Source organism: Manis pentadactyla, chromosome 3 (genome assembly GCF_030020395.1).
Source record: "Manis pentadactyla isolate mManPen7 chromosome 3, mManPen7.hap1, whole genome shotgun sequence".
Taxonomy (NCBI): Eukaryota; Metazoa; Chordata; class Mammalia; order Pholidota; family Manidae; genus Manis; species Manis pentadactyla.
The window spans coordinates 133,267,860-133,295,136 of record NC_080021.1 but is presented as its reverse complement, the minus strand read 5'-3'; the positions used below and the strand labels follow the sequence as shown (position 1 = coordinate 133,295,136).

The following is a 27,277-nucleotide window of genomic DNA, read 5'->3' as shown; positions in this document are numbered from 1 at the left end:
GTAAGTGTGCAGGTCCATGAGTTTTGACAAATGTGTCCGGTCGTGTAACCAGCACCACCACAATCCTGAGCTAGAACATTTCCATCACCCACAGGAGTCCCCTCCAGCCCCTTTGTCATGCCTCCCTGCCCCAGGCCCAGCCCCTGGCAATCACTGCACTGCTCTCTGTCACTACAGCTTTGCCTTTATTAGGATTTCATACACAGGGACTCATACAGTCTCTTGTGTCTGGCTTCTTTCACTTAGCACAATGCTTCTGAGATTTACATCTTTGATAACTGGTGTATTTTGTTATAATTTCATATTGGTTATTTGTATTTCTTCTAAAATAGATTGTGTCCTTTGCCCATTTTCTATTGGGTCATTCATCTTTTCGTTATAAATATATAGAAGCACATTTTTTAAAAGTCAGTGAATAATACGGAAGGTGATTTTATTTTTTCTAAAGCTTCTTGAGTGTCTTTTTCACCAAATGGCCCACTTGGAACAACCGAGGGCCATAGGTGTTGCCATGCTTTCTCTCTCCTGCCATCGCTGGAGGTGCCCCTCCCTTCCCCCTCCCAGCTTGCTGTGGAGGACCACATGCTGGTCATTTCTCATGGTGCCTTTGTGGGACCGAGGGGACTTGGAAGGGAAAGGGCAGGACAGAGCATCTGCTTCCACCCCTGCCTCTTGGCACCCACCTTGGGGGGTGGTTTCCCAGGCTCACAGTCACAGCCCTGCCCTGCTTATTGTCTCTGAGCCTGTGCACCCAGACCTGGGACCAGAGCCCCTGCAAGACCAAAGCCTGGGTTTGCTCTGACCTGCAGCCAAGCCTCCTTTCAGTCCTGTGCCCTAGAACATAGCAAGGGACGGAAGAGGGGCTGTTGCTTTTATCCCATTCTGCCTTGTTACCACCTTAAGCACTCAAAAAACCTCCACAGGATGTGCATTCTCCACAGCAGCCATTTCCACATCCTTGGAGGCAAGGGGTGCTGGACCATCTGTGGGACTTGAGGAGCAAAGGGTGAAGGAAACCTCCTGGGACAGACATCACTCCAGCCCTACTCATCCCTAGACAGTGCCTCAATGCCACCCCAGAACTCCCCTTTCCTAGGCTGTACTGTCATGTCACAGTGCTGGGGAGGGCCCACCGTCCCTCACTGTCCTGTACTGGGAGAAGGGCAGCCTTAATCTACTGCCCTGAGACAGATGTGTGCCTGGCTTCCCTGGGAGATCTTGAGTTCAGGTTCTATGGGGTTCCATCAACATAGCATCGCTTCAGCCTCACCCCAGGTAAGTGGGCTATCCTGTACCAGCCTCAGTACCTAATCATCAAGCACTTGGGACCTGGGGGAAAATATGTTTTGCTTTCCAATCGGTGGATTGGCTGCGCACCAAAGCACACACCTAATCTGGAGTTATGCTCTTTAGTCTAGTAGAGAGCTTATGAGTGCTTCTCAGACAGGCACAAGTGGATTTTGCTGCTCAGTTTTTCTTTGTATTCTTCCTCTGCTTAATACAAGATGGAACTGAAGAGAATGTACAGCAGCAAAGAATGATTTGAAATCAGAAGGGTGAAACAAGTGTTTTGGTTCAGCCCCAGTGCCCACCTAACATCTCTGTTTCAAGCTATTAAATGGAAAATATTTGCATAAAAGTCCTCCTATGATAATTTTAAGTGTATTTTTTTGTTTGTTTGTTCCAGAATTTCATTATGGAACTCTCCAAAATCCTCATCTCTTAACTACTGTCTCTTCCTTGGAATTTTCAAATTCCCCAAATCTTTAGAGACTTGATATTCACTGGTCAGGGGCATTGTAAAAGGATTCTGGAGATTTTGACTCAGTGGTTAACAAAAGTCTCCCAAAGCTTTAGTCTCATTCTGAGAGACAGAGGGCCTTTCTCAGTATCTTTCATGTGGATATACACTCTGCTCCATCCCCTTTGGAAACATAAATCTTTAGGAAACTCAATGGTGAGTTTCAGTGAGTTTATTCTACCATGCATGACCCAGGTACACTAGAACTTACAGGTATGTTTGTTCTGTGTTTCATATTCAAATGCACAGTTCCAACAGTTTACTTTGTAAATGGACTCTTTGTCTTCCTTGTATTCTGTCAACTACCACGTGCAGTATTATTCCTGTGTGCTCTGCAAAAGCTAATTGGTGATGACATGGATAATGATGTTGACATATGACCCCATGAAACTGATGAATCATTTGGCGGAAGAGGCTGGGAACAACAGTTACATAATGTTGCTTCCCCTAACAGGTAGTATTTCATACCTCAGTGTCCCGTCCAGCGGGACCAAGTTATTTGTGGGGACGAAGGGGATCTGACCTGGAAGAAAATGGGGGCGAGAGAAGAGCGAAGGCAAGACAATGTTCTGATCAAGCCTTCAAATTTTATTGTAAGACGGGGGTACATATATACTAATGTTCAGGGGCAGAGTGGGCCATAGGATACTTGTAAGCAGGGGATTGGCTGCACAGCAGGGATGGCGCAGCGAGTTACATTCTGATTGGCATATGATAATGGGGAAGGAGGGGGAGAAGAGTATCTCTTGGCGCGCGCGGGCTTTCTTGTTGGCGCGCGCGGGCTCGCAGCTAATCTCCAGGAAGTGAAGCAGGAACCTCATGAACTGTGGCCATCTTGTTGTCTTTGTGTGGCTCCCAACACCTCAGAGCATCACAGAGCATTTTGCCTGCCAGTGCCTCATCACTATTTCCAGTCAGATTCATAAGGGCTTCTCTGAAGAGAGTAGAACTTTCGAGAAACATCGACCCTATTGAAAGAAAAAAAGGGGATGCGAACTTGACAGTCCAAGCAGGTTTATCACTAAGCCTGAGAGGAACCCCTCTGTCCTGGCCATCAGAACATAGGAAAAAATGGGGCCTCTGACAGGTCAAGAGGCTTTTTATGGCCAGGGTTTCCAGCGGGGTTTTTGAGGGGTGGGGTCGGGGGAAAGGTGAGCTTGTGGGTCCCTGACATGTCCTCCAGAGAATGCCTGTAGCCTAGGTAAGATGAAACCTAGGCTCTCTGAGATGGCTGGTGGGCTTATTCAAAAGGTGGTAGATACTCAGGTCAGGATCCTATCACCTCTAGGCAGGCTCTTAATGTAAGAGATGCACCTGTTTTCTTTGGCTCAGGTCACTACCAAGACTTGGCTCTTCATGAGTTGGCAATCAAAAAGTTGGAGCGAGAAGTCTGAATCAGCTGATACAAACAAATTAGCTCACATGAGCATTAATACTTCAGTGGTATTGTTCCCACCCTCCTGTGGATAGGTCAGACCTTTTAAAACAAACTGACTGTGGAATAGATAAATTTACAGAAAAATTTTTGATGTATTGATTGCTGACATTCAACTATTTTTGACCTTCAAAATGACAACTTCATGTGCTTCAACTTAATAAAGTTTTTAAGAATTCATTTACTCAGAAATACAGTAACCACATTGTTTTTTCATGTGAAACCTTCATAAGAGTGTATATCAAAAGTACCTTAATAAAAAGTTTTTTAAAAATTCATTTACTCAGAATGTATCTATATAAACATAGATAAATGCTAAAATAAAGAAGCAAATTCCTAATGCTTGTGACCTGGCAAATTCATGATTACTTTCCTGATCTTCCTTTTTAGGTGTAGCTGAGGTAAAAAAAAGGTACTTTACATGTTTTCTAAAAATTAATTTTTATCTTAATTTTTAACCAAAAATTAAGACAAAAACAATTTAAAATTTAAAACAAAAAATTTTTAAGTTAAGTATTAGAACGTAGAACCTAAGGGATTTTTTTTCTACAGAAGCCAAAATCTAGTACTTAGATATCTCTTTGGACAATCAGACTCTATCATTTTAGATCAGGGGTTGCAAATTGGTGGCCAGACCTGACTAACTGACAGGCAATGATCAGTGTGCATAACCATGAACACTTTTTAAACTGAATTACTTTAGATGAGGTCAGCATTCTCCATTTACTCTCTGCTGATTCCCCTTCAATGTTTATTTGCACTTTCCTGTGAGTCCCTCCAGAGTGGTTTGATTTGGAACTTCTGTCTTAGATATCTTCTGTCTTAGACATTGATATCTCATTGCTTGCTTCTCTAAATCAATGAAAACATTTTGAGTCAAGGAATCAAGAGTGGAAGCCCTGCCCCCTCCATAGATCCCACCTTATGGCCTGCCTGGTTCTGAGTGTGAGCACAAGGAGACAGAATATCGGAAGATGGTCACCCTCCCATAATCAAAGATACAAATTAAAACATCTTTTTATTTTTAACCTCCCAGCTTTGCAAAGATAAAAGGATTGATGATATTTAGAGTTGGTGAGCATGTGGAGACATGGGCGTTTGCTGGTAAATCAATGAAATTTTTTGACCAGAAAATTGGAAATGTTTATAATTTTTTAAAATGTACACACTGCCTCAGCAAATCCACTTTTATCTTACAAATATATGACTACATAACTATGGAGACTACATTCCTCAACATATTCAAAGATTTTTATTGTAGCATATTTGTAATAGCAAAAAACTGAAAATAACGTAAATGTTTGTCAACAGAGAAATATTAAATAATGATTCCATATGATGGTTAAAAAGAATGGGGTGTATCCATGTATAATGGAAAGGTATAAAGGAGATAACTGACTGCAAAAGGCAAACTTCAGAACGCTTCATAATATGATCCCATTTAAAACAAAGTAAGGTAACTGTGTATGTGTATTTTGATCTGCACATGTAGGTATATACATAGGGAAAGTCTGAAACAGTTGTACTCAACCTGGAGAGATTTTGCCCCTCCCCTCCAAGGGATGTTTTGCAGTGTCTACAGACATTTTTGAATTTCATGACTGTGTGTCAGTCCGGGGAAAGGAAATCCCGGGCCAAAATACCTCTAAAAACTAAAATCAGTCAAAGGGAGAAATAAAGTTTAAAACCTGTTTATTTCTCACAAACTGCAGTCCCAGTCCGTCTTTCTTCTCTGCTCCAGCAGCAACCACACGGGCCCTCCCCTTCCCTCTCAGGTACAGATAAGCCCTCTGTTACCCAGGTAATCACCCATTGATATGGAGATAAACTTCTGCACCCCTGAGGTAAGATGCAAATGAACTAACGCCATACTTCTTTCCACCTCTGAACACCTACTGATATGCGGATATACTAAAGCCTGGCGAGATATTCTGGAAATGTTTCTATTTTACCCACACTGCGGGAGGGTGCTATGGCATCTAGCGGGGAGAGGCCAGGGATGCTACTAACCCCCTATAATGCACAGGACAGTTCCACAACAGAGTTAACTGACCCTAAATGTTAATAATGCAGAGGTTGTGAAACTCTGGTCTATAAGAATGTGTAGTAAACTATCATGAGCAGTGATAGGAGGATTAGGATTTCTTTTTATGTTATTTAGTATTTTACTGTATTTAAACAAATTAATTTTTCAATGTATTCCTGTGAAATTAAAACAAATGAGAAATACTGGGCTAGGTCAGGAGGGAGTTAGAACCGTAGGGAGGTGCGACTCATTTTCATTCACAAAGATGGCCAGTCCACTTCCAACAGTTGGGAAGCTAAACAATATAAAAATTGAGACAAAATAAGTATTTTAAGCAAAGACGTATGTATCTATAGATAACGTACCTGCCCTCTTAGTATGAATTTTACTCTACTGACAGCTTAACCTTGACCCAGCCAGCGCTTCCATCCCCTGGGTTGCTCTGTAAAGCATTTCGGTGCTATCTGCTCCTGTGCCCTCTCCTAAGCACCCATGGGAATGAGAGAACTCACGTGCCCTACGGCAGGGAGCCGGGGGCAGCCTCGGGCCAAAGCCACTGGGAACTGAGCCCTCAACCCCTCAGCCCTTGTGTGACAGAAATTCCGCCAGCAAGCCCATGACCTGACAGTGGGTTCTCCCCAGGCAAGTCTTCACAGCCAGCCTCTCAGACCCCTGGACTACAGCCTCAGGAGAGGCCCTGCAGCAGACGACCTGCTGGGCTGTGTCTGGACTTCTGATCTGTAAGATCTGGGAGATTAAAAAATGTGTATTGGCGAGCGACGGGTTGGGGCCGCCCGGGCTGCACGGAGCCGGGGCAGTAGCGGCGGCGGCGACGCCGCCCGCCCTACTCGCCAGCCTGCGGCTGCCGCTCCCGCTACGCCTGCGCCGGGGCGCTGCGCCGCGCCCGCGCGCTCCAGGCTGTCGGTGGAGGAAAGCGGGGAGGCCGCGCACAGCGCCGCCGCCGCGCTGCGGTCGCTCCGGAGCCCCGCGCGCCCGCCGCCGCGCCCCGCGGACAGCACCCATCGGAATGAGAAGACACTCCAGCTGACAGAGGTGCAAAAATCTGCAAGATGGCTTTGAGGCTTTATTTAACAAAACAAAATGGTATTCAGAGAATGACTGTCTTCAGATTATCACAGACATACAGAGCTGTCCATGGAAGCAACAAGCAGAATAGGAGAATTTCAGAGCAAAACTTGCTTCCTGTTGTGATGCTGTTCAGAACTTCATTGTTTCTCAAAATAACACTCCAGCTGGGACTAACATGAGTTATGAGGTGGAAAGTAAAAACGAAACCCTGATCAGAGAGAACATTTTCAATACGTTTCCAGTGTCTCAGCCGCTCTCTCACCGCAGGTCGGTGCGCGGTGCTTGGGAACGGCGGCATCCTGAATTAAGTCTCTGGGGAGCTGGAATAGATAAATCCGACTTCGTTTAGGGGTGACCTCCCCCCAACCACTGGAAATGTTAATAAACATGGCAGGAAAACCAATCTTGCGACTGTAAATCCCAGTATCATAAAACTGAAACGGGAATTTAAAAGAAAAGAAAGCTATTTCTGGAGGACATTGCAACCCATGGAGACGCATTCCTTCTTCTGCCGGCATTTTCCTTCAGGGCCAACACCGGTTCCTCTCCTAAAGTGAATGATGTGCTGAAGCAATCTAAAGCTAGATGAAAGGTTTTATTTTTCCATCCCAAGTACCTGAAAACTTTTGACCTTTTCTGGAGAGCTAAAGCTGTCCTCCGGCTGGATGATCACAAGGTGGCAGCTGAACTGTGTGAAAATGTGAAGCTGTATGGGTTTTGGCCCTTCCCTAAAACTGTAGAAAACACACCTATCTGTCAGCCATCACTATTATGACAATTTACCTAAACGTGGCTTCCATGAGATGCCCAAACAATATAGCCAAATCCTCCAACTTCACGTGAAAGGAATCCTAAAATTACAGTTCAGCAAATGTGAAATATCATATGCTAAAGGAGCCATGGACATACAATGGGGAAATGACAGTCTCTCCAAAAGCTGGTGTTGGTAAAACTGGACAGTGCATGTAAGAGAATTAAACTGCATTACTGTCTAACTCCATACACAAAAGTAAACTCGAAATGCATTAAAGACCTGAATGTAAGTCATGAAACCATTAAACTCTTAGAAAAAAACATAGGCAAAACTCTCTTGAATATAAACATAAACAACTTTTTCATGAGTACATCTCCCCAGGCAAGGGAAACAAAAGCAAAAATGAACAAGTGGGACTATATCAAATTAAAAATCTTCTCTGTACAGCAAAGGACACCATCAGTAGAACAAAAAAGCATCCTACAATATGGGAGAATATATTCATAAATGACATATCCAATAAGGGATTAACATCCAAAATATATAAAGAGCTCACACACCTCTCCAAAGAAGAAATTCAGGTGGCCAACAGGCACATGAAAAGATGCTCCACATTGCTAATCATCAGAGAAATACAAATTAAAACCACAATGAGATACCACCTCACACCAGTTAGGATGGCCACCATCCAAAATACAAACAACAACAAATGCTAGCAAAGATGTGGAGAGAGGGGAACCCTCCTACACTGCTGGTGGGAATGTAAATTAGTTCAACCATTGTGGAAAGCAGTATGGAGATTCCTCAAAAAGCTAAAAATAGAAATACCATTTGACCCAGGAATTCCACTCTTAGGAATTTACCCTAAGAATGCAGGAGCCCAGATTCAAAAAGACATATGCACCCCTATGTTTATTGTAGCACTATTTACAATAGCCAGGAAATGGAAGCAAACTAAGCATCCATCAGTAAATGAATGGATGAAGAAGATATGGTACATATACACAATGGAATATTATTCAGCCATAAGAAGAAAACAAATCCTACCATTTGCAACAACATGGATGGAGCTAGAAGGTATTATGCTCAGTGAAATAAGCCAGACAGAGAAAGACAAGTACCAAATGATTTCACTCATCTGTGGAGTATAACAACAAACCAAAAACTGAAGGAACAAAACAGAAGCAGACTCACAGAACCCAAGAATGGACTAACAGTTACCAAAGGGAAAGGGACTGGGGAGGGTGGGTGGGAAGGGAGGGATAAGGGGATTAAGGGGCATTACAATTAGCACACATAATGTATTGGGGTGAGTGCAGGAAAGGTATTATAGCACAGAGAAGACAAGTAGTGACTCTATAGAATCTTACTATGCTGATGGACAGTGACTGTAATGGGGTATGTGGTGGGGACTTGATAATGGGGGGGATCTAGTAACCATAATGTTGCTCATGTGATTGTATATTAATGATACCATAATAAAAAAATGTGAAATAGCCTAAGCAAAGTGTCTTTAGTGGGAATAGTTTTAATATAGTGCAGCCAGCGAGTAACAATGTTTCTCGACCCTGAAAGAGGTGATTGTAGAGGGCAATAGGAAGAGCCCCCAAACATGGTTTGATCAGAGCTCCCAACTACGCTTGCAACCTCAGTAACTCATACATTTGTTCTGGTCTTTAATCTCACTCCCTGTCAAATGAAGAGTGTGATATCTAACTCATATTAAGAAAATGTGAAAACTCTTGGCAAAGTATAGGTAGAGTCTCATTTAATATTTCCTTGATGATATTTATGACAGCCAAATCCAACCCTCAGCAGACTGATAATGAAAGGCAGGGAACAGTCAGATTGACAGTATTCCCAGGGATTCTTCCTCTGGTAGGCCTATTATCAATAATATCCATCTCATCTTTCTTCCTGTCTTAAAGAGTGCTTAGAAGAAAATTATGTACTTAAGAAACCATTGATATTCAGGAATGAAATCCTTCTCTTTGTATGGTAATATGTCTGCCACTAATTACCTTCACTTGGGTCTTAGCTGAGATGATGCATTGGTTGGATTTAGGCCAGTTCTTTCCATCCTTTATTTGCACCTTTGAATCACTCTTTATAATTCATATTAACTTCCTGCTTTGCTCTTAAATCTTTTCCTCTCCCACTGACAGGATCTCCTTCAAGGACATGAGTATTTACCATACCTGAGTTTTCTTACTTATGGTCTCTGCAGTCACACATTCAATTTTTTTTTAAGTTAGTGAACAGCTACTTCATGCCAGACCCTGTAACAGGCTCCATAAGGGAGATATAAAGATGACTCAGTCCTGCAGAAGGAGACATATGTGCACATCATCAGCAATGATACAGTGTGATAAATGTTATTACAGAAGTTGTGAAGAGTGCAATGAAAAACAGAGGCAGGAATAGTTAATCAATTTCAGTGGACTCTATATCAGAAAAGAGGTGATTTCTGAATCGAACCTAAAAAATAGGTAAGGTTTTACCACATGAGAAGATTCTATGAGTGAATATAATAGGGGAAAAAGCTGTCCCCACAATTCTAATTCATCAAAATGAGGATATTTGAAGTAAAATCATGGTTTTTATCTCAAAAACTGCCACTCAAGGGTAGGATATATCATACAGGTGGTGGCCTGGCCCCACATCTGTGAAATGGGAATAGACTGACTTGCTTGGTCCTATAGGAAACCTATAGGATTAAAGCACTCCAAAACTTAATTCTAATAAAGAAAAGTATATGTTTACCTGAGAAGACTAATAATTTAAACAAAAATATAAAATAAAGCTTACATAGATGACAATTACCATTTTCTCACCACTCCTTACATTATAATAAAACCTGTTAATATAGCTCAAAAAAATGTGTATTGTTTTCAGTTGCTGAGTTTGTGGTAGTTTTTTATGCAGCGTTAGGTAACTGTTACAGTTGTGAAATCACAAGTTTTGATGATGAGTCAGAACCAAAGCAGCTGCCAGTCTCTGAGTTTGCCAATTTCTGCCTTCCTCCTGGAGGGCACTAGAAGGTCATTCCACTGGACAGGAGGATCTGGGGTACAATTCCTGGGGTAAAAGGAATCCCAGGAAACAAAGAAAATCACCTCCTTTACAAGTTGGGGCATTTTGGATGTGTGTGATTGACAAAAGCACTATTTTCAAGTGTGCTTTCAACTCTAAAATCTTTTAAACTCTAGTTCATGGCCATTATCCGGGACTATCACAGAGAACCCAGGCCTGATGGCCCACCAGGCTCCCTTTGGTTTCTAGAAGCTTCCAGGGAAGGAATGCCCTAGTGAGACAGGGACCATGGGTGTAGTCAGAGTAGGGTGAGGGCCTCTGGAAAAAGACCCCTACCAAAACTCCATATTAAACAATTAAGCAAAGACAAAGTCACATTAATTCTCTAAAATAAAATATCAAACTAGGAATATAAGCATTCTGCAATAAAGATTAGTTAAAACTAAAAAGCCAGAAGTAACTTAGCCTAGAATGTTTGAACATCTGCCAGATAAGAAAATACGTCAGCATAGCCCATGTCTTGTTTGTGTCAATGAAATGAGGCTATTGTAAAATTTACTTTAGCCTGCCAAGAGTCCCAGTTTATCTTTAACTTTACCCAGATGCTGCTTTTCCTCCTCCAGACCTAATCAAGTCAGTAACTCAGCCCACCTTGAAAGCAAAACAAGCAGCCTTGACTGATATGCTCCCAAACCAAGAAACTGCTATTCTGAGAAAAGATCAAAACAGTAAATTTCTTATGTTAACTCCACAAAATAGTCTAGAAAACTGATAAGAAACTTAGTGTCTCTTTAAAAATAAACATTTAGAGACCATTTGGTGGATCTGCATCCAGCTCTTTGTCTCTCAATCACCTATAAATCCCCTAGGCAACGCGCGGCTATTGACTCTCTTGTCCCCTCCTGGCGTGAGCCAGGAGCTCTATTCTCTCACTGTATCTCTAAATAAAAGCTTCTCCCTGGCTTTCCTACCTTGACTGTTTGCTAAATTCATTTTTCGACTCCGCAAACAAGAACCGCAGCATCACTAGCAAGGGAACTTCTATTGCCTTGTGGAAAATCAGTTTCCTGGGAACAGGCCATATTGAAAAAATTTTGAGGTGAGTCATGCCAGCCAGTCGAAAAGAACATGTGAGGCCTGAGGTTTCAAGATTTTAGGAATGAGTATCATCAGATGAAAGGCACCTTCAAGAGACTGATCTCCTGCGGCACCAGAACCTCACCACAGCTGTCGTTTCAAGGATGTCTCTCTTAGCCCAATTTTTACCCTCATCTTATTATGAGGTATGATTTTGCCATGAGCTCCTTTAAGGAACACAAATGCTTACTTTGATTTTTAATAGTATTAACAAAATAGGTAATAGTGATAGCTATTACCTTCTGATCAATTTATTGTCAGGCATTGTTTTAAGTTATGATATAGATTACCTCAGAAAATAGTCCCTAAAAGAACTGTGGTTAATAATGATTATTGTCTATCATTTCACTAGGAGGAAACTGGTTTTATGGGTGAGACATGACTTGCCTAAGGTCACATACCATCTGGAAGGTGGGTATGTGAATAAATACCCAAGAAAGGTCAACAAGCAATTTGGTAAAATCAGAATTGATTCTGTCAATCACAAACTGAGATCCTGAAACTTACCTATGTCATTTTAAAATAAATCAAGGTATAATTTATATGCCATAAAGTACACACATTTCCATATACTTTGATGAGTTTTGAAAATTTAAACAGATGTGTGATCATCCTCACAACCTCGAGTTAGACCTTCTCATCATCCTAAAGGTGGTTTCCCTATGCAGTCAGTCCCCACCTCTACCCCAGGCAACCACCAATCTGTTTTCTATCCCTCTAGATTAGATTTGTTTTTCCTTTCCCATAAACTGAATCACAGAGTTGTGCTCTCTTGTGTCCTGCTTATTTTGCTCAACATAATCCTTTTAAGATTTATTAGAACTGTTATGCTGAGTTTCACACAACTCATACAAATTAGAAAGAGAAAAAGCTCTCTTTATTTGCAGAAATGATTGTAGAGAAAATCCAAAAAATCCCTACAGAACTTCTCCTAGAACTAATAAGTTTGTTTATCAAGGTAGGATGACATAAACAACACACACAAAAAGTCTACTGTATTTTTATAGAACAGTAAGAAACAACTGGAATTTGAAATTTTAACAAAGTACCATTTACAATGGTATCAAAAAAAGTTACTTAGACATAAATTTACCAAAATGTGTGCAGGATCTGGATGCTGAAAGTGACAAGATCCTGTTGAAAGAAATCAAAGAGTATCTAAATATGAGAAACACACTCACTGGCCCGAACTCAGTAAGTGCACACGGAAACAAAGAGAACAGCGGAGCGACTCTTTGATGGCAGCCTTGCAGGGTCGGGTGTCTGGGGAGCAGGCACACCTGGGGTTTACAACTCGCAGTTTATTCTTTAGTATGCGAGTCCCTCCCCTGGTTCCTCACCAACTGACTACTACAGGGTTCACAGTCTCTCCTGGACATCACCTAAGCAAGTTAAGTCCATACTAGGCTTTCTTTACATTTGTCTCAACTTTACTGGCTGATTCAAAAAGTTTTCTGCAATTTCTTTCTCAGTCTCCCTCCCCGTCCCAGATGGAGTGACTCCCTGGTACATGTTCTGACATGTAGGCTTCTTGTTAATACGCTTTTGTTTAAGCATTACTTCCTTTGGGAATAAATCACATTTAGTTTTATGCCATTTCTAACACTAAATAAATCCAACACATGTTTATGGATTGGAAGACTCACTATTGTTAAGAGTTCAATTTTCCCCAAATTTATATAGATTCCAGTACAAGTCTAATAAAAATTCCAGAAAACTTATTTTTGTTTGTAGATATTGACAAGCAGATTCTAAAATTTATTAGGAATGTCAGAGAACAGCCAAAACAATTCTTCAAAAGAAAAACAAAAGTTGGAGAGCTCATACGAGTTCATTTTAAGAAATCTGTAGAGCTACAGTAATCAGGGTGGTTGGTAAAAGGACAGACACATAGTGCAGCAGAACACAATAAAGAGCCCAGAAATAGACCAAAAAAGTATTGTCCATGGATTTTTGGCAATGATGCAAAGGCAATTTGACAGAGAAAGGGCAACCTTTCTAACAAATGGTGGTGGAACAACTAAACATAGATATCCACCCCACCTGAAAAAACAAGCCAGCCTGGCCACATATCTCACATTACACAAAAATTAAATTAAAAATGCAGCAAAGAAACATTATTCTAAGTGAACAAACCCAGAGACAAAGGACCAAATATCATATTATTTGATGTACACAAAATCTCCACAGTAGGCAAATTCTATTAAAGTAGATTAAGTGGTTGCCACGGACTGTGGTTGGGAGGAGAGGTATAGTAGCTAACAGGTGCCAGGTTCTTTTGGAGGAGATAAAAATGCTCTGGAATTACATAGTAGTGATGGTCACACAACTTGGTAAATATAGTAAAACTACAGAACTACACTTTAAAAGGTAGATTTTATGGTATGTGAATTATATCTCAATTTAAGAATACCTAGTACTTAAAAATAGTTCTCAAAGCAGCATTTCTATGTAGAGAAAATTAGGAAAGTAATCTAGAGATAGGAAACCTGCAAACATTTTTTCAGGTTAACATGACAGAATATTTTTCAGATGTTAAAATTATATTTAAAAAGAGGTGGTGTACAACACAAAAGGCACAATCCATAAAAAAATAATTGATAAGATGGACTTCATTAAAATTCAAAACTTCTGCTGTGAAAGACGCTGTCAAGAGATTGAGAAGACAAGCCACAGATTAGGAGAAAATATTTGTAAAAGACCTGTTTAGTAAAGGACTCTTTCCCAAAATATACAAGGAACTTAGCAATAAGAAAACACCCTGATTAAAAAATGGACCAGAGACCTTAAGGGCCATCTCATCAAAGATTTACAGATAGTACATAAGCATATGAAAAGATGCTCCACAACCTGTGTTATTAGGGAGATGCAAATTAAAACAACAATGAGCTATAACTCTGTACCTATTAAAATGGCCAAATTCAGAACACTGACACCACCAACTTTTAGTGGTGGAGGAATAGGAACTGTCATTCACTACTGGTAGGAATGCAAAATTGACAGCCACCTTGGAAGACACTTTGGCAGTTTCTAACAAAACTAAATATATTCTTGCCCTACAATCTGGTAATTGAGCTCCTTGGTATTTACCCGAGTTGAAATCTTATGTCCACACAGAGCCTGCTCACAGATATTTATGGTAGTTTTATTCATAATTGCCAAAACTTGAAGCAACCAAGATGTCCTTCAGTAGGCAAATGAATGAACTGTGGTACATCCAAACATGGAATACTATCCAGTGCCAAAAAGAAAAGAGCGATTAAGCCATTTAGAGTTTTAAGTCACTTAGAAAAGACATGGAAGACCTTGAATGCATCTTACTAAGTGAAAGAAGCCTGTCTGAAAAGGTCATATACGTGTATGATTTCAGCTATATGACATTCTGGAAACGTCAAAAGTATGGAGACAGTAAAAAGACCAGTGGTTGCCCAGGATTTGGGGGGCAAGAGGGATGGATGGGTAGGTGGAGCACAGAGGAATTTTAGGGCCATGAAACTGTTCTCTATGATACTACATTTGTAGATACATGTCACACATTTTTCAAAACCCACAGAATATACACGAAGAGTGAACCCTAATGTAAACTATGGACTCTGGGTGATAATGATGTGTGCATGGATTATAACAAGTGTACTACTCTGGGGCAGGATGTTGATAGTGGGGAAAGCTTGCATGAGTCAGGTTTAGGGTTATATGGCAATTATCTATTTCTTCTGCTTAATTTTGTAATCAAACTAAAATTGCTAAAAAAATTAAGTATACACACAAACACATAAAAAGTGTGTAACTGAAAGTGAAGTATTTATATCTATAGAAAACTTTTCTGCCACTATAGAATACTTTGGATATACTAACAATTCGGAATTCATTTAATAGTATATTTATTTATTTAAAGATGATTAGAAGAAGCCATAATAATGAATTATGTTCAAATATTAAGTGTGGATATGTCTATATGATAGATGAATGGATGTCTAAAAATTTTTATGCTATTTTCCCCACATTCGTTTTGCAATATGCAGGTGTTTTTCTTATCAAAGTTCTCCTATCCCATCAAAGGCTATTTGGCTGTACCATAGGTATCCACTGAATGTTAACAGGGTGACAGTGTAGGAGAAAGACCTGCTTGCAAGATTGGCCATTGGCTGGCATCTGGAAACAGATTTCCTGAGTGTTCCCACCATGCCCCCAGTTGATGAGGTTTACTGTGCCTAAAGTGTACAACACCTGCCCTTCTTCTGAGAGTTTGGAATTTTGGAACATGTTAGGCAGAGGGAGCCTATATAACAAGCCCCCAGTAAAAATCTTGGGTATTATTTTAGTTTGGGCGCCTGCAGATCTGGGGCCTCTGTGCTCCTGCCTTGTGGTTTTCAGGTGGCCCTCCTCCCATTGTATTTTCACATGGTGGACAACAGAGGGAGAAAGCAACATTTTTTTATAAATGTGATAATCCCACCACAAGGGCTCCTCCCTCATGGCCTAAATACTCCCAATGGCCCCATCTCCAAATATCATCATTTTGGGGATTAGGTTTCAACATATGAATTTTGGGAGAACATAAACATTCAGTCCATAGCAAGCACTCAATCTCTAATGAGCTATGCTGGTTGGCAACACTTCTCACCTGTTGTCAAACTTGAGTGCAGGAGGAAATAACCGGCCCTGTGCAACTCTGCATACAGGGAGCTCTTGGAAGCTTGCACCTGGCTTCTTCAGGACTTCCCCCCACCTGCCTATTCCCTTTGCTGAGTTTCTTCTGTACTCTTTCTCTCTAATAAACAGTAACCATGACTGTAACTCCAGGGAGAGGAAATCCCGGGGCAAAATACCTAGCTGAAACCAAAATCAGTCAAAGGGAGAATAAAGATTAAAACCCATTTATTTCTTATAAAAGCTGTCTGGTGTCTGTCTCTCTCCTGCCATGGCAGAAGCAAGCAAATCCTCCCTGCAACCTCTCAGGTTCAGATAAGCCCTACGTAGCCCAGGTAACTACCCATTGATACAGAGATGAACTACTTCTCTCTGCCCCTTAGAAATGCCTGTTGATACGGAGATGCACTAAAGCCAGTGAGAAATTCTGGAAATACTGCAATTTCACCCACAATGACTATATACATTGTGGGCCCTGCAAATCCTTCTAATCAATCATTGCACTTGAGAACAGACTTGGAGACCCAGAAAGTCCCTCATAGTTAAATATCCAAGATAACTGAAAGCAGTGACTCAGATACCTTTACATAAACATCGATTGCAGCGTTATTCACATTAGGCAAAACAACCAAAGTGGCCAACAATGGAGGACTGGATAAACCTAATGTAGTTGTGACGTAATGAGTTATAAGAAATATATATTTGGTCATTCAAATGGCCAAGTATATATTTCTCAGGTATATCTGGTCTTCATTCATAACCCCTGAAAACACTTCAGAGCCTTAAAGGTGAAATGGGTGTCTTGTCATGTTAATGAGACACTTTTGTACATCACCCCAGGGTGGGGCCTAGAGGGTGAATCAGCCAATGGCCAGTGATTTAGTCAATCCAGACTATGCTCTGAAGCCCTCGCAAAAACCCATGAAAGGAGCATTTCTGTTTCTCTTTTGCATCCTGCTTCACTGTCAGAGAGAGCTTCCATGCTTGGGGAAGCAGAATGCTTCCATGTGCCACCCAGCCAGGCTTGGGACCATCCCTATGTATCTCTTCATCTGTCTGTTAATTTGTATCCTTTATTAAGCTGCTAAACAGTGTTTTTCTGAGTTGTGTGGGCCACTCTGGCAAATTAATTGAACCTAAGTGGGAGGTCATGGGAATCTCCAATCTATAGCCTCTTGTTCAGAAGCACAAGGAACTGCCTGGGGCTTGCAACTAGCATCTGGAGTGGGGAGGTGAAGGGCAGTCTTGTAAAATGGAGCTCTTAATCTGGAGAATCTGGTGCTGTTTCTAGGCAGGTAGCATCAGAACTGAGTTGAATTCTTGGACATCCTGCTGGTGTTCAAGAATAGTTTGGTGTTCTGTGTAGGAAACCAGCCCCCACCAGGGACTCCGCCGCCCTCCCTACCCCCTACCCCCCCCCCACCCCATACACACTGGATTGGGTCCAGGAACCTGAAAGGAGTTATACTGCACTGTGGAAAAACACAGTAGAAATACACTGTGGGTAAAATTGTAACATTTCCAGAATATCTCGCCTGGCTTTAGGACATCTGCATATCAATAGGCGTTCAGAGGTGGAGAGAAATATGGCTTTAGTGCATTTGCATCATTCCTCAGGGGTGGGGAGAAGTTCATCTTCATATCAATGGGTAATTACCTGGGCTAGGAGGGCTTCTCTGTACCTGAAGTGAGGGGAGGGCTGGTTTTTGGTTCTGCTGGAGCAGGAAAGAGGAGAAAGATGGCTAGGGACTGCAGTTTGTGAGCAATAAACGGGTTTTAAACTTTTTCTCCCTTTGACTGTTTTTGGTTTTTAGAGGTATTTTGCAATGGGATTTCCTCTCCCCAGACTTACATTCTGGTGCAGTCAGTAGGATTTCTCTGAATATGAAATCTGTCATACTGGGTGCGACCTTTGGGAGGGCTGCCCCTAGAAATGATGGGGAGAAGTGGTGCTCACGGCAAGGGACGTGTGTCTACAGTCGTGTGGTCGTGGAGGTGAGACAGGGACCATAGATGTAGTCAGAGAAGGGTGAGGGCCTCCGGAGGGGGCAGGGTGGGATATCTGCAGTCAGAGCAATGTAACTACATGCAAGGAAACCCCCCCTGCTAAAACTCTATGTTAAACATTGAGCTCTAGAACCATTCTTCAGTGAAATCAGTTAATGTTCCCCAGATAAAGAAGAGTAGCACATGTTTTATTATGCTAATAATTTGTAACCATGTGTAAGATTCACTTTAGCATGCTAAAAGGCCCAGGCCTATGTGCTGCCTTTCCTCCAGATCTGACAGGGTGATTTTGCAAACTGAGCAACTAACTTAGCATGCAGACCCAGCTGTAGATGGCATGGTAAAAGGCAAGAAAAATTCCATCTTAAAGATAAGATTGCATTTTAACACCCAGGAAGTTCAAGAGGCAAGATTCTTTAGCAAGTAGAAAATACCTCAGCCCACCTTGGGGGCTGGGCAGGCAGCCTTTTGATATGCTCCCAGACCAAGGCGCCGGTGTCCCAGAGAGAAATCAAGGCAGGAAATTCCTTACAGTTAAGTTAATTTTTAAAATTCAGGAACCACTTAACAAGTCCCCACCCCTAAGTTTCTTCATGTTCTCGAAAAATCCTCAACTGCCTATAAAACCCCCTAGACAACGCACCACTACGGACTCTCTTGTCCCCTCCTGGCGTGAGCTGGGAGCTCTGTCCTTTCACTTTATCTCTAAATAAAAGCCTGTACCTTGCCCTCCTACCTTGACTGTGAAGCTCTTTCTTTGGCTCCGCAAACAAGAACCCCAGCATCAGAGGCACCACCACCGCTACTGGCCATGCCAAGCCCGGCCCGTGGCCCGAGCCTAAGGCTACTGCTTCTGCCACTGCTGCTGCTCCTGCTGCCGAATGGAGCCTGGTCACAACTATGGAAAGGAGCAGAGGTCTGGGTCACCTTGATAGAGAAGCAACTGGCTGCTGTGTACCACGCCTTGGTGGCTACAGAGCCCATCACCAGAACAGCTCCAACCAAGGTAATAACCACTTATCCCATTGCGGAGTGGGTGCGAGACTGTACCCAAAGTCCATGGAGTGGTGTGGCACAGACATCTACCGTATATCATGTGACTGGCCATTTGCATTTGGCATCCCCAGGGAATGATGAAGCAGATGCACTGGCCCAGGTGCGCTGGCTAGAAGGAAAGCCTGCTTCTGATGTGGCCCAAAGGCTACATCAGTGTTTGTTGCACATGGGGCAAAAGACAAATTGGGCTCTAGCCTGTCGGTGGGGCTTGCAATTGACCTTTGAAGAAGTCAGCCAAGCCTGGAAGGAGTGCCCTGCACATTGTGCAGATCAGCAAACCACCAAGAGGGGCCTAGAGTGTCTCTTTGCAGCCTATGCCGGCCACAGGTTATTGAGAGCAATCAGGGCACCCACTTTAGTGGACATGCATTGCAAGGATGGGTGCAGCACTTAAGAATAAAATGGACACGGCCCTGGACATTTCGACACACGGACCAGCGATGGCTGGCTCTTCTGGCACCTTGGGAAAAAGGCCTGGAAGCTGGCCTCCTGTGTATTCCTAGAATAACAGCAAATTGGCCCCCCACAATCATGGTTATTTGCTTCTACAATCCTTGTGTCCTGGATGCGCCCCTTGGCTGCAGCAGCCACCTGATGGCTGGAATGGATGAGCTTTGGACTTAATCTGCTTGGGACTTTGGACCTGGCTGAATCCTCTGGCTTGAGAATTATGATTGTGTTGCTGTTGTCAAGAGAAAAATGCTTAAAAAGAGGCTTGACTTTGTCTAATGTTTGGTAAAAGTTTTGTGAGCAATCTAGCATGGTTGTTAGGAATGAGTAAACAAGTGTAGAAACACTTTGTGCTTAGTGAGAGATTGCACTATAAAGTACATTTATACATTTACTTAATCTGCATAGGCTGAATCCTCTGGTTTGAGGATTATCAAAATGTTATTGCTGTTGCTATTGTATATTAGTAGATTGGTCAGAAGAGGGGAAAGAGTAAATTGTAAGGCAAGATTTCTGGAGGGGTGGCCTGTGGGTAAAATTGTAACATTTCCAGAATATCTCGCCTGGCTTTAGTATATCTGCATACCAATAGGTGTTCAGAGGTGGAAAGAAGTATGGCTTTAGTTCACTGCATCAATCCGCAGGGGTGGAGAGAAGTTCATCTCCATATCAGTGGGTAATTACCTGGGCAAGGAGGGCTTATCTGTACCGGAGAGGAGAGGGGAGGGCTGGTGTTTTGTTCTGCTGGAGCAGGAGAGAGGAGAAAGACCATCTGAGACTGCAGTTTATGAGCAATAAACAGATTTTAAACTTAATTTCTCCCTTTGACTAATTTCGGTTTTTAGAGGTATTTTGCCCCAGGATTTCCTCTCCCCAGCTTACATACATAGAGAAGAATATTATGTGGCTTTAAAAAGAGATGAAGTTCTGATACATACTACAACATAGGTGACCCTGAAAATATTGTTACACTAAAGGTCATGTATGAATCCACTTATATGAAATAGTACAGTGGGCAAATCATAGACACAGTGTAGAATAGAGCTTACAGGGGTGGGGAGGGAAGAACAGGATCTATTGCTTAATGGGTGCACAATTTCTGTTTAAGATGAGAAAATTTTAGATATAGATAGTTGTGATGGGTGTATAACATTGCAAATGTAGTTAATACCACTGAATTGTACACTCAGAATGGTTTAAATAGGCAATTTTGTTATGTTTGCCACTGTTCAAGAAACAGATAAATATAGGACTGCAGATTCAAGTTCTTAGCTGTGCACAGCAGTCTCCGACCTCTTAAATTAAAGAGTACTTGCCTACAAGGTTCTATGCTTTCAAACACACTGGGGGAAGAATCAGTTGGTAAAACCTTTCAGTATGGCTAAACAACCAAAACAACCCCATCCCCCCCAAAAAAATCTAAAAGCAAAACAAAATAAAAAACACAGCCCAGATGTTGCCTTTGGTGTTTGTTCTCTCTTCCCAGTGGGAGGAGAAAAGGCCCTGCATCCCCAAAGGTGAGTGGGTGGGCCAACAATGGTAAAAGTTTGTGTTGCTCTCTCCTAAAAAAAATTGTATCAGGTTACAGGGCTGGAGCAAAGTATTAGATAAACTCAAGGAATACAGAAGAAATACCCTGCTTCAGATACTGCTTCAAGCCACCCCAATGCCAGGTTTTGTAATACTGACCCTGGCAGCTGGAATGTTAACCCTGTAAATGTCAAATTTGCTGCTAGAAATTTGCTTAAACTTACAATGGGGGGAGAAGAATTTTTTAAATGGCTTTGGTTTTTATGGCCATGGCTTCTGGATATATGATTAAAAACTGATGTAAAATATTCTGTGCTTGTAATTTCATAATGTTCTGATTAGGAAACCAAAAAAAACTAAAACCAGAAAAAACCTCAAGATGTACACAACTTCCCTGCCTTTAGCTGCTGGTGAGGGGTCTGAAATCTCAAGTCTTTGAGAAATGAAAACCAAGGTAAGTTTCCCTAAGTGATGATGGTGGTTATAATTTTTGCCTGTTGAAGCCTCTGAAAAAGGGGAGACAACATAAAAAGAGAGGTAATCTCTACATGGAGATACACTTTTAGGATTTTAAAAAGCATTTTTTAGTTACTAATGGGCTCTTGTAAAATCAGACGTCTGATAGTTATGTTGTTGGAAAATCCAATCCAGGGAGGTCCCCTTGCCACTTAGGTGAGACCTCAGCCCCTGGGGAGTGTTCTTCCCTCTGGCTGAGAAAGAATTCATGAGCAGGTGAAGCGGGTGCCAGCAAGCAGGGGTTTACTGAAGCGGAAGTACATACCAAGAAGGGAGTGTGGGCATGCTCCAGAGGTGGGCAGCACTGGGGTCTCTGAGCTGGGTCTCATAAGGGACCCAGTCTGCTGTGGGGTGGAGTCTTCCTGGAATATTCATGGGTGTAAGGGTGGGTAATTTGCCAAATGGGTTGGGTTGCACAAGTCTGCTGAGGGAAAGAGAAAATAAAATGTATCTTCTTAAGAGGGAATTGACTTGGTAGGCAGATTAAGACTATTTTGGTATGTTCAGGTCTGCAACCAACCTGTTATCCCATACCTTCTGATTTGAACCCTCCGTCCTTCTGCTCCCTAGTCTAGCCTGCCTCGGTTACAGGTTAATAATTTTCTGGCCTCTGTGCATGTTTTTGAATGGGTGAATTTGAACTCTCAGAATAACAAGATTAACAGTGTTTAGGAAAGCCTTGCTTGTCACTTGGATTTAGAACACTGCTGCTGAATGTGCAGGGCTTTTGTTTGACTGCAGCAGAACAAAAGCTGCTGGGTTTTTCCTGGAACCCTGATTCACAGATGCAACTTGCCTGAACCTGACTCTAAGCTGAAACTTGACACTACCTGCTGTGGGTCATTTCAGTCTCAGCACAAACTGTGCTGGACTAAAAGCAGACATAACCCAAGACTGTGGACCACTGCAGATTCAGGGTACCTCTGCGTGGGGCACAAACTGAAAACATGGATGCTGGCTGGACAGCCTGGGTCACACACAATGTCCACAGGAAAGGGCTTGTTCCCTGGCACAGAAACTAATTGCGTGCTTAACCTGTGATTTCTGCCAAAATGACGTACAAATTGGGAAAGGACACATTGGAGGGACTGTGAACTCTTCACCCACAGCTGACTGAAGAGTCCTTTGACCCCGTTTTTGGCAGCTCACTATTGTTGATGAGTGTTTTTGGCTTTGCAAGTTAGTTGCAATTTACAGTATCAGACTGATAAACAGACCCAGCTCTCCTTGTCTTTATCCTGGTACATGCACTTTAGCAAAGTAAGTTGATTATTAAGCACAGCTACCCTCCAAAAGGGATTAATCTTTTCTAGGTGCTCACCAGATGCATTATCAGGAGAAAAAGGGTAGGAGGTTATGAAAACACACTTTGAAATGTTTAAAAATTTAAGATTTCCTCCTGATGGATTCCTGAACACACTGTGTTTCCCTAGTTTTTCTTTCATGACAAAATGGGTGAGAGTAGGGGATGATTTCTAAAGTCAGGATTGCTGAATAGGACATACTGATTTTGCAATAATGTGAGAAAAAATAAAATCCAGTATCAGGAAGGTTTGGTGGAGGCCATAATAATGATACTTGTTTTTCAAAACTTCCTGAAAGCTAACCCCTTCTCCCCTGGGAGGGAAACTTCTGAGAATTGCAGATTCAGACCGACTGCTGAAGCTTGGTTATACCTGGCAGTGCTGACTGTGGGGCAGCATGGGCCCCCCCCGCTTCTGCTCGGCTCCTGCAAACCCCTGGAAGGTGGGTGAACTGGTGTCACAGCCAAACAAACCTGGAACTGACTGCCTTCTTTCAGTACCTCCAAAACCAAGGGCACAACTACACTTTTCCAACTGACCTGGAAATCCTAGGGCAGGAGGCACTCCTGGGGGCTCTGTTAACCGGGGGGCCTGCCATGTGCCTTGCATGTTAGAGCAGATGGCTAGCCAGACATGAGCAGGGAAGGGGGTGGGGACTTACACTGCAGTTTACATTTGGCTGGATGCTTATATTCTACACCTTCCCTGTAAGCTGCTCTTGCGGGATTTGGGGAGAAAAGGTATAGTTAACAGACTGGCCAAAACTTGCTGATTCTAACTGGGAGAAGTTAACCCAAACTCCACCCCAAAATTCATTAATAATGAGATATACTCTCATTAACATAGTAAAAATCACAACTCCCCGGTGCCATGACAGTTCAAATGAGAACCAAATACAGCCAAAAAACTCACCTGCCCAATGTTAGGGTGGAGCAAGCCCAGAGTGTAAGACCCTGCTGTCAGCTTTGAAACCTATGCCCACTTAGTGAATATTCATCTCCCTTTCCGTAGAAAGGGCTCCCGATTGTCTCCTTAGCACGCCTCCCTCTGGGACTGCCTGCACCCAACTTTCGAGTGTGCACTTCACTTTTCTCTAAACTCTTATTTTCTAATAAAACTCATAAAGCCCAGTTGCTTTTTGTGCCCATTCTTGAATTCTTTCTCTGGGAAAGACCAAGAATGCTTCTCTGGTGACATGTAACTTGGGGAATGTGAGGCTCCTGACCTCCTGTGTGTGACTCTGTCTTGGTAGGAAGGTCAGCTTCAAGCTCCTGGCCAGGGTGATTCTGTGCCTGAATTGGTGCCTCAGGTACATAAAAACAATTCACACAGAAACTTAAGAATGAAACCACCTGGCTTTGTAAGATAGAGCTTTATAATCAATGGAATTTGTTTTAAGTCTCAAAGGGCCTGACTGATTCATCATGCAGGTTGGTTTCGCCGTACTGTATGGATCCAGCTGATAATTATTTTAGTACAAAGACAGTTTGGCCAAGGGCCCAAAGGTTGGACTGTGCTGAAAAGATTAACATAGCAGGTCTGAGATACCATCATTAAGGCCAACTCACAAAGACAGCCTTCAGCTGACATCTGAGAACTGGGATTTTGCCCCAGTTCTCACCAACCCTGATAAGGTGGCTTACTGTGCCCACATTGTTTGTACAGACAGTGTGGTTTATGCTGAACATCTGCTTCCCTTCTGAGTGTCAGGAGTTCTGATACAGGGAGGGCAGAGGATGCCTGTGTGACCAGCTCCTGATGTTGGGCACTGTCTCTAATGAGCTGCGCTGGACACTCAGCACACGTGATCACACTTCAGTGCAGGTGGAATTAAACACATCCTGTGCAGGCCCACTTGGAGAGCCCTCGGAGCCTTGGGCCCGGCTTCCTAGGGACCTCCCCCAGCACACCTTTTCCCTTGCTGATTTCCTCCACGTCCTTTCACAGTAATGGGCAGTAATTGTGGAACACAGTAGCCTCTGGTTCTATGAGGACTTCAGGTGAATCATTGACCCTGACGGTGGCCTTGGGAGCTCTGATACAGAGTCCTCACTTTAAATCTGCTCTTTTTGAAGAAGTATATGTAATATTTTTATGCTCACAGATCATTAAAAAATCTTTCAATAATATCTCTCTTTAGTGATCTCATGAATACCAAGAGAGAATATCCCTATCTACCCCAAATTAACGTGCCAGCAGAGCCATGCTCCCTGTGACAGCTCCAGGGGAGAAACCTTTGCCTCTTCAGGCTTATGGCATTTGTGGGCAGTCCCTGGCATTCCTTGACTTACAGATGCATCACTCCAGGCACTTGGCCGTCCTCTTCCTGCAAGTCTCCGCATGGTCTTGCCTCCTTGCATGTCTGTCTCATGTCCACATTTTACAGGCATGTTGGATTAGGGCCTCTCCTGATGGCCTCATTTTAACATGCTTGCCTCTGTAAAGACCCTGTTTCCAAATAAGGCTGCATTCTGAGGCAGTTAGGACTTCAACAAATTTTCTTTGGGGTGTGGGAGTGGGATAGAACCCAGTTAAAATCATAAGAAGCTCCTAAATCCGTTCCTATTAGAAACCTGTAGATCAAATCCTCACTTAATCTGACTTTCTCCAATATGGCTGCTGCAATTTCTAGGAACACCCCTGCGACAATATTCTTTCTTGGAATTAAGCATGTTCTTGGTGATCTAGGTAGTAATTTTATAGTGTGGGCTGGGGGCTTCTCATTTTTACAACTGGCCTTTTGAACGATGACCATGAATTATCTCAGCTCATTAAAAGTTGTACTGAGGCAACTTCAAGGTCTGGTTATTATCTTTTGATTTTTCGGATACCAGGTTAAAGTTTGAGCAGGCTGGTTGCAGGAAAACAACAGCTATAAAAGGGACTGGTGACTCATCAGCCACCCCATCAGTGAGTGGGGGCTCAGTGGTGGCAGGGATCTCAGTCCTCTATGCGGGGGATTCCCCAGGGTCACAGCTGTGCTCTCTTAACTGGACCGAATTTTACATTTTTGTAAAATGAACTCTACTGTATATCATGTGGGCTTCCTTTGGGAAAGACAAAAAATCCAAAACATGAACCTTCGATGCAAACGGTAAATGTGACAGTAATGAGTTTAATAACTTGTCAACCCAACCGTGTTCATTTGTTTTATGCAAACAAGACGCTCTTCATTTTCATGTAGACTTAGAAAATCAGGGGTACATTTTTGTAGGGGAGAAGGAAATTTCCCCCCACCCCTTTTGAGTTCTGGCTGGTCTAATAATTAAATTGACACAAAACAGAGTAACAGGAGAAAAAACCCAAAATTTTAATTCTTAAGTACAGAAGTCTCATAGATAATGGAACCTAAGAAGTGAGCAAGGCAGGCAGATTTTTTTTTTTCCCACACAAGAGACTTTATTAGCTGAGAGAGTGGCTGCTCCCAGAGGGGGGTGGGGAGAGAGAGAGAGAGAGGGAGGGAGGGAGCAGCGACAGCAGAGAGGACAGAGAGAGAGAGAGAGAGGGAGAGAGAGCAGGGGGACAGAGAGACAGAGACAAAGAGCGGCAGGCAGATTTTATACGTTTTTAGGCAAAGAAACAAATTTGTGAGGAATGGACAAGACCAACTTAGGTTTGGGTATTAATTAGTGAAACAGCTAGGCAGAGTTTGTTGACAGTTTTCTCAGCCCTGAATTCTTTATTTCTGGCTATAAGAACTTCTCTCCACCACCTGGTGCAGGAAGGGCACCTTTCACATGGGAGATTTAGTTCCTGCTTTCTGGAGACAAAGGACAGTCAGAGTGTTCTTGCTCTGGCTGTTTCTTAAGCACTTTAATTCAAAATAATCAGTACACTACTGTGGTATATCTTGGGTGGCCTGCCCTGAGCCCCTACACTTCCAAACTTGGTTTTTCTCATCCTCCTTAAGTTCTCTGCTGAACAAGTCTGTTCGATAAGACTTGTTATTCCTCAAATGCTTGACAGAGTTATACACGTTTTCTGTATTTTATGTAAGTGCACTTCAACGTTTATTTAAGACTTGTAAACACAAACTCAACTGATCAAAATTCTTTACCACTCTGTGGGATAATGGAAACTTCATCCTACTCTCCATTCCCACTTATCAAACATCGCTAGTGTTAACTAGCCTTTAGTGCAGACAAAAATAAACACACATTTTTCAAAAAGCTGGATGCCTACTTATTCACTTATTTTTACACTTTACATTGTTTTGTGGCCCAACTCGCTGGTCATGCTTTGTGGTACTATCTCATTCTTCCTCCTAGCTTCATTTTATTCTACGTAGGGGTGTTTAATATTTACTTAATCCCATTTTGGTGGTTATTTAGTTCCTTTCCAGTTATCATTATTATAAATAATGTACAGTGAATATCTTTGTCAATATCTTTGCATATTTGTGTGATTTCTATGGCACAAATGCCAAAAATACAGAATTTTTCCAGTGAAATGTGTACACATGTAAAAACTTGTAAGATGTTAATATATA

The 27,277-nt window shown here is 42.4% G+C and overlaps 2 protein-coding genes and 1 pseudogene across 2 annotated transcripts in view; 2 read left to right on the top strand and 1 right to left on the bottom strand.

Annotated features, from left to right (window-relative positions):
* LOC118922101 (procathepsin L) overlaps window positions 1-27,277 on the bottom strand; it is a 197,188-nt gene that overhangs the window by 15,434 nt on the left and 154,477 nt on the right. The window lies entirely within an intron of this gene.
* Window positions 5,839-6,955, top strand: LOC118922037 (alpha-2,8-sialyltransferase 8F-like; annotated as a pseudogene).
* Window positions 17,637-20,201, top strand: LOC130682963 (uncharacterized). Its single transcript, XM_057498473.1, has 2 exons — window positions 17,637-17,920; window positions 18,723-20,201. The coding sequence occupies exons 1-2, from the start codon at window positions 17,810-17,812 to the stop codon at window positions 19,380-19,382; spliced, it is 771 nt and encodes a 256-aa protein (XP_057354456.1). The 5' UTR covers window positions 17,637-17,809; the 3' UTR covers window positions 19,383-20,201.

What these genes read in the sequence shown, in the direction of transcription:
- LOC130682963 (XM_057498473.1), top strand. Translation starts at nt 17,810, where the DNA reads ATGAAATCTGTCATACTGGGTGCGACCTTTGGGAGGGCTGCCCCTAGA. An exon ending in ACAGTCGTGTGGTCGTGGAG is followed by an intron (nt 17,921 to 18,722) that starts GTGAGACAGGGA and finishes CCAGCATCAGAG; the next exon opens with GCACCACCACCGCTACTGGC.